Consider the following 13,389-nt stretch of genomic DNA (forward strand, 5'->3'; position numbering starts at 1 on the left):
AGGACAAGTCAGTCTTCTTCTGGGGCAGACTCCCTGGATAAGATAGCCAATCTGAGAGATTAGCCCTAATCACATGGGCAATATTAAATAAACTCAGCAGAATATATTTAAACTGTGCGTGTAACAATTATAATGAAAGAATAAGCCATGGCTTTGAGGAGTGGGACGGACATGGGAGGAATTAGCACAAGAAGAGGGAGGAGAAAATAATGTAAATACAGCACTCATGAAATTCCCAAAAAGTAAAATTTAAAAACCCAGGCATGGATAAACACATCTGTAATCCTAGTACAAAGGAGCTGGAGACGGTCAGCACTCTGGAGCCCTCTGTCCATTTATTCAGCCTTGCCTAAACTGGCAAGCATCAGGCTAGTACAAGAATCTGGAGTGCAATGAGGCAGGTTTTGGGGACCATGCTGGGATAACAGTGTTCATTCAGCCCCTCCAGCCATCCTCTCCACAATGTCTTGGCTCTGCAGAGAGTTCCTGGACAAGGCTCTGGACCTCTACCCTGCAGTAGCTCTCAACTGCTTGCTGAAATCATTGGGCACTCCCAGCTCCTCAGAGTTCCCAATCATACCTCCTTGGTTCCTATACAGAACAGTTTTGGATGCCTGTTGACCTTGGTTGAAACCAAAGTTGGGCCTAACCAAAACCTGTGACAGGTAGGGTTATGGGTGACTTCTGAACACCTGTTTCTTTCACTGAAAAATTGGTTAGTGGGCTGGAGAGATGGCTCAGAGGTTGAAGGCACTGGGTACTTTTCCAGAGGACCCATGTTTCAATACCCAACACCCACATGGCAGCTCACTACTGCTTGTAATTCCAGTTCCAGAGGACGAGACACCCTTTTCTGGCTTCCTTGATCACTGCACACACAGCCAGAAATGTATCATACACATAAAAAATAGTAAAACAAATTTAAAAAGAAAAAAAAATGAGTTAGTAATTGCCTTTGTAAGTGTGCCTTAAAATAAAATAGGGACATGGAGGGCCTCCAAAGGCTGACACAGAAGATGCCCTGGCTGGGGAAAGCCCAACACAGGATGGACCAATGAGTGATGCTTCTAAGTCCCCCCCAGGCACAGTTGGATATGATCACCAAGGCTGATTAGCTGTGAATGTCAGTGTCATTGCTCATTATGAATGAGACTTTTTGTTTCCTTAAATATTTTATCTATTTTGTGGCGGGGTCTGACTGGCACGAAACTCCCTATGTAGACTATATGATGGCCTTGGACTTAAGAGAGATCTGTTTGCCTCTGCCTCCCCAGAGCTGGAATTTAAAGTGTGCATGCTTACATCCAGCAAGATGTATTTATTTATTTGCAAGATGCGTTTTTACTAATGTGTATGAGTCTGTGTGTTTGTGTGAATGTATGGAGGCCAGAAGAAAATGAGAGTCCCGGCATGGGTGCTGGATACTGAACTTGGGTCCTCTGGAAGAGCAGCAAGCATTCTTACCAGCTGAACCATTTCCCCAATTCCAAAAACAAGGTTTAATCCTAAGTGCCCTAGGGCTCCTTAGTAGCAGTGACTCCCCACATCCCAACACCTGCTCATCCCAGGTACATCCCTCCTAACCCTCACACAAGCGAGGGACAACCTGGAAGGGAAGGGATAGGAGAAATGGAGGTCCAAGGAGGAACCTGATCTTCCTGCCTGTCTCAGAGTCTATTAACACCAAGCTGCATGTGGCATAGGGGGTACCTGGGTGACAAAGTGTCCAGGCTCTCCATGTCCACCCAGCCTCAGCACCTGTGACAGTGTTTCTAAACCCTGCCGGGATGGGAGTACTGCGTAGGCGACTGGGCTGAGGGACACGTGAGACCAGTCCAGAGGAGAACGCGGTGCGCGGCGCGTGCGCGCGGCGAGGCGGGGTCACGTGTGCGCGCGCCGGCCGGCACCGCGTACGCGCCAGGCCGACCTCCCTGCGCCCTAGTCCATTCGCGTGCGCCCCGCGGAAGAAAGGCCGAGCGCGTCTCCAAGCTCGCGCGCCGTGGCCCGCCCCTCGCACCTGCGGGCGGGCTGGGCGGGGCAGGGGCGGGGCTGCGCTGTCCCCGCCCACCCGTCCCGAGCCCCGGGAGCTCCAGCGGAACCGAGCAGCGAGGCCTCAACGGCCGGGAGCGCGGCGAGACGAGGAGCGACTCAGACAATGGGAGCGGCATTGGCGAGGGCCGCGGAGCCCCGGGCCTGGCGGGGACCGGAGGCCTCGCCATGAGCTCCGCTGCCGGACGCCCCGCTGCGCCGCGCGCGGGCCGAGGCGAGCGGCCTTTGCGAGCCCTCGGCCGCGCCCTGGGGCTGGCGATGAGCTGCCGAGGCTGAGGATGATGGTAGATTGCCAGGTGAGTCGACGTGGGGCCCTGCAGCTGTGGGTGTGGACGAGGCCCTCACACAACCGGAGAGCGCGCGGGGCCGCGTCCCTGCAGAGCATGCACTTAAGCTGTTCTGTGTCCAACCTGTCTCAGTACAATCGGGAAACTGAGGTCTGGAAAGAGGCACGCCAGGTGGGCGGAGACGAGAAGGGAAGGCTTCCGGCCTCTTGGGTCTGGGCTCAACCTTAGCATGAGGTTTGCTTTGGGAATGAGAGTCTCCTGAGGTCCTGGAGAACACTGGCCACCCCCTCCATGTGGAGCCCACCCAGGCAGGAGCGTACACCCCTACTCACTCTAGAAAGATCCTACAGACTTCCTAGGTTTCAGAGGAGGGCGGGACAGTGAAGAGGTGGTGAGATGGGAGAGGCAGGAGGCAGCTCTGTCTTGGGGCTGAGGCGTCCAGTCTCCTAGCAACATTGGGGGTGCCCATTGTATGGGAGGCGCTGATGGACAGACAGAACGATGTTAAGATTCCCAGGGTCTGCTTGACAGAGGCCATCCTCAGACCAGCCTGGAGGACAGGGCAGAGGTCCTTAATGTGGAGGGGGCTGCAGAGAAGAATTCAGTTTCCTCCTTTGCAGACTGGGGGACTTGTTTTTTTTGTGACCCCCTCCAGGATCCCACGGGCTTGTGGAGTGTCTGTTGGCATAGGTTCTCCTTCAGTGACCCATTACCCATAAAGGTTCTAGGAAAATGTCTTCCCCCTGGTGGACTTGCTGAGCAGAGAGCAAGCAGCCTGAGGGTTTGAGCGACTTTAAGGCCCAAGTAATGCAGAGGGCCGCAAAAAATCTAGACCATTCCTCCAAGACTGCCCTCATTGGAGTATGTGGTCCTTACTTGGAATTGGGGTCAAGTTATTGCCTAGATTGAAAGGGGAGGCCTCCTGAGTGAGTCAGAGCCCCAAAGCCATCGGAGGGACAGAGGGACGAGGTGAGGCTTCTGAGGTCTTTGTGGTAACTCTAGGAACCTGCAGGTTCTGTTCCTTGGCCCAGCTGGGGCCTGGGAGACCTGCTACCTTGACAACATACAAACAAAAGGTTGTGTTTTGTTTTCTGGGTTTCTTGACTGGGGCTGTGGTGCTGGTTCTGACCACAGGGGGGCAGCAATGTCCGTGTCCTCAACGGAGTAACTAGTGTCTGGGGGGGGGGGCAGAGTTCCTAGAGTCACTCTGGGGGTGTTGTCTATTCACTTTTCCAGGCTACCCCTATCACTAGCATCTCTGTCTTCAGGGTGAGCTGAGGGTAAAGGCTCCAGCTTCCTCGTGTCTTTTCACTTATTGCCTTGCATGCCTGAGCTCCAACCAGTGATTGCCTTGCAGCTGGGTGTGGCTCTTAAAGTGATGGCTGTAGGCCTTGCCCTCTGGGAACTCCTAAGTATGCAAGAGGAGAAGCAGAGGTTCTGCTTGTCCTCCAAGGTGTGACAGCCTGCCCCTAAGCACAACTAACAGCCCCCAGACCTTGGTAATAATCTGTTTAGTTTTGGGTTACTGGACCCAGGCTGGTTCAGCTAGAAAAAGCCACCCTGGAACTTGTTCTAATGTGATTGGCAGGATGCAGTAGGGCCTTGGGCTTTAGTTCTGTGTTGGCCATAAGAGCCATGTGTCCTTTGCCATGTGGGCCTGCCTTTCTGTAGGACACCCCACAACATCAGAGCCTGCTTCCTCAGAGTCGAGCAGAGACGATGGAGGGCCAGGAGGAAGCACAGGAGAAAGCCAATGAGACAGAAGTCACTTTCTAAACAGGATATTGGTAGTGACCTTGTAGTTCCAGTATTTGCTGATTGGCAGCATTAGAGATCTACCTGAAATATAGGTGGAACAGAAACTTAACATGCAAGCCACTGGGAGGTTTATGCCAGAGTGGCATTATCTCATTTGCTTACTTGTCAACCACCCAGTGTGTAGACTGGGAAAGGAGACTGTCCTTACAACACTACCCTAGAAGCAGGCTTGTTTGGTTTTGTATTCCTTGCCGTTTCCCATCACCACCCATATCTTCTACCTCTTCAGTTTGTACTTCAGTCACAGATGACATCAACCCCCAAGTATTATGGATGTCATCTTAAATATGTACAGTCAAGAAGATGCCAGACTGGGGAGACCAGACTGGCCCTGAGAGGCACAGTGGCTACCCCAGGAAAACACAAGGGTGACCCACATGAGCTTCAAAGACTAGAGATATGGAAATACAGAGCTTGGTTGTCCCAGCTGGGACAGTCTTCTGGGAGATGTCCTGAAGGTGGGTGGCAGAGAGGATAGGTGTGACAATGACGAGAAGGTGATGTTGTGTTAGTGTCCTTCAGCTGGCTGCTCTAACAGATGCCATATACTAGATGACCCTGTGCAACAGAAACCTGACTTCATGGTTCTAGAGACCAGAAGCTTGCAATCAAGGCACCACTGAGCCCTCTCCCAGGGCTCCAGGAGAGCATCCTTCTTGCCTCTTCAGCTTCTGGCATGGCTGTAGTCCTTAGCTTTAGATCTTCCTAAGCATGTCACTCCAAGCCCTCTGCCTTCACAGGGCTGTCTCTGTGTGTCTGCTGTCTAGTTGTCACCTTATTATAAGGATATTGCATTAGATATTGTAAGGGTATTGTGCCCTGACCCTAACCCAGCCATCCCAGTCTAGCCTCATGATGACTGTATCTACAGGATCCACCATCTTTTGGAAGGATAAAGCTGTACCTGTGTTGGGGGCATAGTGAAGGCCAGATTCCCTCAGGTATTAGGGGAGCAGTTAGACACCTGAGGATGTGGTAGGAAGGCTTGGGGCTTGAGGCTTAGAGGCTACCAATGGTGGCACCAGCAGGTGGCACTGTGGCTTCTGGTGTTCAGAAGTTCAGCACTTCCATCCCATATTGTATTGCATTGCATTGCATTGAGTTTCCACAAAGGGCCCACCTGGTTGCCAGGAAACAAAAGCAAACTGTAAAAAGGTCAGGGGTCATATCATTGATGACACTGAAGGAAACCAGAGTCAAGGCAGGTAGCAGTATATTGCTGGTAGCTGTTGAGTATGCCTGAGCTCACCCGCCCCCACACACACCTTCAGGCCAGGACTTTGCTTCCCTTGATCACCAGCAAGTTATTCTGGCCTAACTGAGGTTTCCAGATAGCTCTCCTGTTACCACAGGCCTCAAGACCCAGGTCTGGATGGCTTCAGAAAGTAGCTTTAGGTGGGCTGCTTATACAGTGCATGACTGGAAGGGACCTTGCCTCAGCAATTTCCCTGTCCCAAAGGAGGTATGGTTACCCAGCTTGCCTTGCTGCCCCTGGCTGGTTACAGTGTGGTCCTCTTAAATGCCCTTTGGTATGCAGGGTGGTTAGGACAATGTGGAATGGACTCCCATCAACATTGGTTAGGTGGAGCAGAGTGTCTGGAGTGAAGGCCATTTCTCACTGTCACCCTTCTTTACCCACACCACCCTCCCTCTCCTCCCTCCCCTCCCTCCCCTCCCTCCCCATTATAAATGCTGCTGGGTACAGTCTTAGCCCTGAGCTCATGGTGAGTGGTCCACTGACCCAGTCAGTTAACAAAGCAGTTAATGGAGAACAGTGTGCATGTGGCCTCAGGAGGAGAGCTCCTCAGCTCATTAGTGAACAAGCCATAACACGGGGCAGGAGTATGAGGCCGGCAGCTGCTGTGATGGAAGAGGGTGTGACTGAGGGCTCAGCTCCATTTCTGCCATCCAAAAGTCTGGTGAATGAGGGTCCCTGCCAGGAAGGAACTGTGCTCTTGGGGAGGGGGTGCTGGGTGTCCTGACAGCCCTTATACCATTGTTCTCCTGACTCTGCACTGTAGCAGCTCAGAGCTCTGAGAGAACGGGTCAGCTGGTGTGGGAATAACTCCTAGCTCTGTAAGGGTACCAGCAAGCCCCAGGTGACACTGCTTTGCAGACAAGGCAGGGAGGGGCCAGGCGCCAGGGTTGGGGTAGAGAATGCCTTCCAATTACACTGGGCTTCCAGTGGTCAGAGCCCTGGCAGGGCAGGAAAGCCCTCAGGTGGTGATTAGCAGGAATGGAGATGTAAACAAACCTAAACAGTTTTTTCATCCCTCTAGGTCTAACTCTAATGAAGGCCTCCACTCTGCTTTCTGTGTTTTGCTGGGGTTTTGGGGTTTTAAGCCTCAAAAGAATACTCTCTCAGAGGGTTACTACTGAGAGACCCTCTCAGCTGAGGCAGAGTTATGAGTTCAAGGCCATCCTGAGGTACACTGTGAGATCCGTGCCTCAAGATAGATAGATAGATAGATAGATAGATAGATAGATAGATAGATAATAAACCCGAGGAGTCTTAGAGGTATGGATAGGTGGCTTCCTTGTAGGTGGGCTGGGTTTGGGGGAGCTTCCAGATCCCCTTACAGTTAGCAAAGCCAGCCTGAGGAGATAGAAATGAAGGATTATGTCATTCCCCCTAAAAATGACAAGCCCTAGAAGAGAGTTCCCATGGCAACCTACTTCAGTTGCTTGGCAACTGCAGTCCCCCAAAATACCTGCAGGAAGGCTTCCAGCTAGGGGTTTTCCCACAGCCTGTGTGTGGCCCTTAGTTCTGAGTTTGCTTGGGTACCTCTCATGGTTGATCCGCCCACACCCTCCACACAGAACCTAGCAGCCCTCACCCCCTGGATCCTTTCTGAGGGAAACCCCAGTCTACTCCCTCTTCTCACCACCCCAAGCTTCATCTGCCAAACATCAGGCCATCCCCTAGCAACATAAGCCATTCCTGGATACATGAGTGACAGCTGGGCAATGGTAGAATGTCAGAAATTTAGAACCAGAGGTACAGTCAGTTGTAGCCTAGTGCCAGCCATATAGGAGTATACCACCTGTATCCCTGAATTCCCTGGACCTGGGGCAAGGTTGCACAGCAGGTGTGGCAGGGACCAAGAATCCAGGAGAGCCCCTGGGATATAAGACTATGATTCTAAACCAACTAACTAGCCAGATGACCCCAGCATATTTCTCCTTACTGGCCTGATTCTCCATCTGTGGCTCATCAGCCCCTTCGCTTATGAGCTCATTCTATACATAAACACTACCCTGTGAGTTATGTCACATACTGAGGACTTAACATGGGAAGTGAGAGGTCTGGCCCAGGGCCTCCACTTGTCTGAATCTATCATGGCTGACAGGTTTCAGGGCTTCAGGTGAGGCTTTGGTAACACTGTCTGTGAACTGTACCCCAGGCTTGAATCCCAGCTTGAGGCTTAGTACTGGAAGCCTTGAAATGATTTCTAAGCCAGTTTGTTTTTTGTTTGTATATTCTTTGAGAAAGCTATGCCCATGTAGACCAGGCTGGCCTTGAACTCAGAGCTGCACCTGCTTCTGCCTCCTGAGTACTGGGACTAAAGTCCTGCACAACCATCCTTCAGAACCTACCTGTGTTTTGCAAGAAAGTTCCTATTCCTGCCTTCCCTGCAAGGGGCTGTGTGGCTATGTTGTCCCTTGGGTGCTGTATTCAGCACTAGCCCTGTGCTTGAAGAAAGCTGCCCAAGGACACAGTCCAAGGAGAAGAGGCCAGTATAGCTGGGAAAGAGGAGGCCTCTGACCACCTGAAGTGGCCTTACAGCTTAGAGGAAATGGCAGGATGGGGTGGGGTGGATAGGGTGGACTTTAGAATGGGGTTGATATGAGGACATGATCTCCAGATGTTCTGGCTGGGTGTGACAGCAGGCAGTGAGATGCTAGTGACTCCTTTCCCCAGGAGGGAGCCAGCCTCACTCATTGTCCTACTGGAGAGCATTGGGATACATACAGCCTGTCCTCTGATCTGAGCTATGCTAACCTGATCTCTTAGACCAGAGGGAGGTATACACCTTCAGAGTCGGGAGGCTCCTGTGGCATCATCTGCTGTTTGCTGGACAAACTTGCTGTGTTCACATGAGGCACAGAGGCAGGATTTGGGCAAGCTCCTGGTGTTTGGCCAAGGGGAGAGGGTAAGAATGGGGTAAACAGTGAGCAAGATTGTCCTTGTTCATGCCATCCCAGCATGGAGGGAATGGAAACCAGGGCATGCAGCCCCAACCCTCCACTGCTTGGGCAGCCTACCTTCTGCACAGCTCTGTCTCCTTTGCCCTTCCCCTTATAGAGCTTCTCACTCTCCCAGGGCTGGGCAAGAGGAATGGGTGCCTTCCAGGCTCTTCCCTTTCACCTGGGTTGGAACTTGCTGTCCTGGAGGGGGCAGGCCCATTTCTCTTGAATGCCACCTGTGCTTCTTTATTACCAGAGGAGGTGAGAAGAGGGCTGCACAGACCGCCTCTTCTTCCACAGCTTTGGGACACCATCCTGACCCTAGGACTGGAGGTGGGTTAGACATCTCAGTAAAGTTCAAACGGGGCAGGGAGAAAGGGGGTTGAAGTCTTGGGGCTGCCCCAAACTGAACTGAACCGATTTCAAAAGAATTCCTGCCCCTTCCACCCATGCCTGGCTGAGGCCCAGCCCTGATTATCTGCATCGTCCCCTGTCCCCTGTCACAAGGAGATGTGGATGCTAGCAGATCCGGGTTATCCGGAAGTCAGAAGGGAGGATAAATAGGTTAGTGGAAATCCTGGCTTGGACCTAAGCAGGCTCTTTAACCTTAAGCCTCCATGTCCTCCTCTGTACACTTAGAGACGTGGAGTGTGTGTGTGAAGGTGCTCTACCAGACACCACTCAAGTAGGCCTTGCAAAGGTACAGGAAATGTCTGTCTCTGAACTGAAGGCAGATGGCTACAGGATTCTCCAGAAGTGACCAACCTTGGAGCAGGCAACAGGCTGAATTGACTCTACAAATTATCCCAGACAGACCCTGAGAAGTTGAGAAAGTTGTCTGAACCATTTGAGGTGGCCTTGCTGTCATCCATCACCTCCCCTAGGCCATGCTCCAAATTAAACTTTGAGCAAGGTGGTTCACCTGGCTTGAAGCCCTGGGGGCCAGAGAGGTGGCAGCTGGAGACTGGAGGGAGCATGTGGGCAGGTGGTGTCTCCAGTGGGAAGGGGATAAGACTCAGTCTTTGGGATTCTGAGAGTGTTTCCTTCCTAGCATCCAGGGTGGGGAAGTTCCTTCACAGAGTGCTTGCTTCACCCACTGTTCCCAGCAGCCCTGCCAGGAGCAGGTGCTGGGCACAGAAGCCAGATGTAGGATCCGAGGGAGTGAGACACCAGGTCATCCTCTCTCCTTGTGGGGAAGATGTGCTTCCCAGACCTCTGGGCCTTTAAGATGGAGCAGCTGTGTCTTTCACTGCCTTGTGGGGGATGTGGATCTGTGTGTGTTCTGTGTGCATGTGAGTGGCTGAGGGACATCTCCCTGCTTCTGATGCCTAGGCCCACATTTGAGTAAATACAGGTCCTTATCATTGTTGTCCACCTGTGTGTGTCCCCAAACGTGACATACCTACAGGTGGCTGAGCCAGTATATATGTGAAGGGACAAATGGCTGTATGTGGGGGCCAGTGCTGAAGGGGAAGGGGAAAATGCTTGATCACATCCTAGCTGTGTTGTAGGGGATGTGAGCCTTTGCCCTCAGTCACCGCAGTGTCCATTTTCCGATCTGTTCATGTGTTGATAATCATTCTCAGCAGTTCAGTGGCTGGAAAGTGCTCCGCATAGTGCCTGGCATGCATAGCATTCTTTACCACATGGGGGCATGGAGACACAGGCAGCCCTGGCAGGCTGTGGCAGGGGGCCGGGTGCCTGGCACTTTGCTGTTCCCTTGTTGGATTCCCATATATGAACAGATGGACACAGGGCATCTGAGAGTCTTGTCTTCAGGAAAAGCAACAATGCAGGAACAAAGTCCAAGGGTTGGTAGAGAGCCAGCAGGTAGCTGGAGGGTAGGACAAAGCAGTGCCACAGCCCCCAGTCTAGGGAAGCTGCCTTACGGGAAAACTTCTGTGGGAAATAGGGCAGCAGGCACTAGCCCTGCCATTTCCCAGCGGCCAGCTGGAGTCCTGAGCCCTCTTCAGGCCAGGGCAACTCGGGAGGACCTTCTGAAAGGGCTTCCCAGCCCTGGACTGCAGGCTGGCGGCAGCTCTGGGCACGCAGTGTCCCTGGCACAGCAAACAGTTCCCTGAACCACAAGGGCCCATTTGTCCTGATTCCTATGGTTCCTGAACCCTGGATGACCATGGCCTGCTGGGCACAAGGGCCTGGCTGTGGGCTCCCCTCATCCAGAGTCTCTTCAGGCTCTCTGGCTAACCCTTGGCTTCTCCACTCAGACCGAGCTGCACCAGAAAAACCTCAACTTAGCCAGTGGCCAGAGGCCCACTTTCTAAAACTGCTTCTGGCCAGGCAGGAAGGAGGGAAGATCCCTGTGCTGAACCGGAGCTGACTTGGCATCCCAGGGCAGGCTGATTTCTGGGAAGCTCCCTGCTATTGTTTTATGGGAAAGCATGCCTGCTTCCCAGAAAGCCTGGCTGCCACCTCCTTTACCTTTTTCTGCTGGTCTGCTACAGCCATAGTGTTTCGTTTCACTCTCCTCTGAGGCAAGATAACACTTCCATCCTCCATGGGAGCAGGTGGGCAGACCTCCTCCATGAAACTTTCCTGATTCTGAAGAGTTCTGAATAGTCAGAACTTGAGAGTTCAGGAGCCGTCAGATCACCTGTTCACGCAGGTACTCATGCATCTGCCATGCAGGATGCCCTGCCAGGTGCCGTGATGGGGAGCATAGCCACAGCTCCCATCCCTTTCAGTTCCGGAAGGGGGGAAGGCTGCAGGTGTACATGCCTTTACCTGCCGACACTTGAGGGAAGCCTCTACCTTCAAGCACACTCTAGCTGTGGGTGTAGATGGGAAACAGGACACTAGTAGCTGCTGTGCCCATGAAGCGTAGGACTCTCTGGCTTGTTAAAAATTGCAGTGGCTTCCTCCGTACCCACCCTGTTCAGTTTTTTATTTGTTTGTTTCCCTAAACTTTCAAACATGTATTTTGCTCATAATGCTCTAGGGTTACAGGGGCAGGTAGATTTTGAGGGGAAATTGTAATTTTTGTTTGTTTGTTTGTTTGCTTTTTTTGAAACAGGGTGTCTTTCATGTAACCTAGTCTGACCTCCAACTCTATATGTAGCCAAAGATGCCCTTGAATTCCTGATTCTCTTATCCCCCAACTCCCAAGTGCTAGGATAATAAGTGTGCACCACTGTATCCAGTTTATACATTGCTGGGGATCGAATCCAGGGCCTCATGTATTCTGGGCAGCACACTACCCACTGAGCAATGTCCCCCACCTCCAAAGGTGGGTTTATGTCTGTTCTGTTTGGTGGTTTATCACCAGCACTTCAACAGGCACCCAGTAGGTGCCAGGAAACTTCACAAGGCCCATGTAGATAAGCTGCTGTGTGGTCCAGGGCCCCTGAGGTCTCAGATGGCTGTACCCCAACACACATCCTGCTGCCTTCCTAGTTAGGGAGAGAAACTGAAGAGGTTTAGGAACTGTGGCATTGATTACCAAAACCAAATTCAGGTTACATTTTGCAGTGTAAGTGCCATAGCTCTGAGTTAGCAAAAATGCCTGGTTCTTCCCAGGAAAGACCAACCCTCAGCAGCCTTGTGGCACCATTTTTCTGAACAGGTGGACCATCTGAGGCCCTGACCTAAGTGTTTGCTCTGGATATTCCTTTTGGACATACAGCGTGTCTGAGGCAGAGATTAGCTCTTTTTCTGGGACAGGACCAACAAGGAAAAGAGACCTAACAGCCATCAGCAGGTTTGGAATTTTGTCCCAACCCAGCTCGCCGCTGCCACTTGGATCTTTCCAGTTGGACAGAAGCTACTTACAGGTCAGATCCAGGGTGCAGGAGGCAGAGCTGCCATGGAGAGGAGCTTCAAGCTCTTGGCAGTACTGAATGGCCCCAAAGCCAGTGGGAGTGGCCAAGACGGGGCTCAGATTCTCAGGACCTCCCCTTCTTGGCAACCCACGTGACTCAGTGGTCTGGTAGAAGGGCCAGCCTGCAGGCAGGCAGCCAGAGCAGGAGAGCCCTGCGGTTAGCCAGTCTCCCTAGGCTTTCCCAGCTTCCCCATGCTAGGGCAGGTGTGGCTTGTACTTGCTGTGTTCCAGGCAACGCCCCATGGCTCTATGAAACTTCCCAGAAGTCACTTGGAGGCTCTAGTCTTTCAGAAATGCAGAAGCCCCTGAGATGCTCTCTCTGCCTACAGATGGCATTGCAAGGACAAAGGCACCCTTGGCGTTTTAAGAAAGGCGGGGATTATGGGAGGGAGCGGCTGGCAGCAGCGGCTGCAGCAGCAGCATTGGATGACTCTGTTGTGTGGCTGTGAGGGAGACTTTCTGCCTGGCACATTGTGGTGATTCAGTGGTGTCTGCACTGGGTGGTTTTTGTAAATGACGGCACCCTGAAATCACGGAACTGAACTGCTGAGTGAGCAGTAAAGATTCTCCCTTTGGACCTAACAGTTGTGATTCAGGCTAGGCACCAGCCAGGTTAGAGATTGTAATGAGGGTAAGTAGAAATTAGAATCCCAACCCAGGCTTCATCCACATGTCAGACCGCCCCTCAATGACATGAACCCTGCAGCCCTGCACCTGTCAGTACCACCAGGCATAAATGTTTTGTCATCTTTACCTTGATTCAAAGTGGAGGGGAGTGGGCAGCCCTGGGCACTGAACGGGTCTGAGCATCCCCTGAACTTGGTACTGATATGCTGTGTGACCTGGGCAGATTGTTTGCCCTCCTTGGGCTTCTCTGTTCCCAGCTTTACAGTGGAGATAATACTGTGGCTTCAGCAATCTGGCCCAGGTTGGGTAAGAAATGTTTTGTGTTCACTGTGAGGTGCTAAAGGCAGGGCCTGACTGGGGACTGGGGCTTCAGATCCACTCCCACCTTCAAACCCTCTATGGGTAAATGTGTTCGAGCTGCAGGCTGTGGGTGGTGACCTTTTGGTACGTACTCCCCCAACCCAAGGCCTACACTCTCCCTGCCCAGCAAAGCCAGTGTAGCATGAACCACAGGAACATGTGTTGAGCAGATCCTGGAGTGTGAGGGGTGAGGGATGAGGAGGGGCTGTCCCCTTCCTCCCCCAC

General features: G+C 52.4%; 1 protein-coding gene across 1 annotated transcript in view; it reads left to right on the forward strand.

The window, feature by feature from the left end:
• Positions 1-5,972: 5,972 nt before the first annotated feature.
• The window catches only part of Ralgds (ral guanine nucleotide dissociation stimulator), a 38,096-nt gene continuing 30,679 nt past the window's right edge, over positions 5,973-13,389 (forward strand). The window contains exon 1 of the mRNA XM_051184980.1: positions 5,973-6,073. Coding sequence (XP_051040937.1) covers positions 5,999-6,073 — 75 coding nt within the window. The 5' untranslated portion in view covers positions 5,973-5,998. The remainder of the gene's footprint in view (positions 6,074-13,389) is intronic.

Source organism: Phodopus roborovskii, unplaced genomic scaffold (genome assembly GCF_943737965.1).
Source record: "Phodopus roborovskii unplaced genomic scaffold, PHOROB, whole genome shotgun sequence".
Lineage (NCBI taxonomy): Eukaryota > Metazoa > Chordata > Mammalia > Rodentia > Cricetidae > Phodopus > Phodopus roborovskii.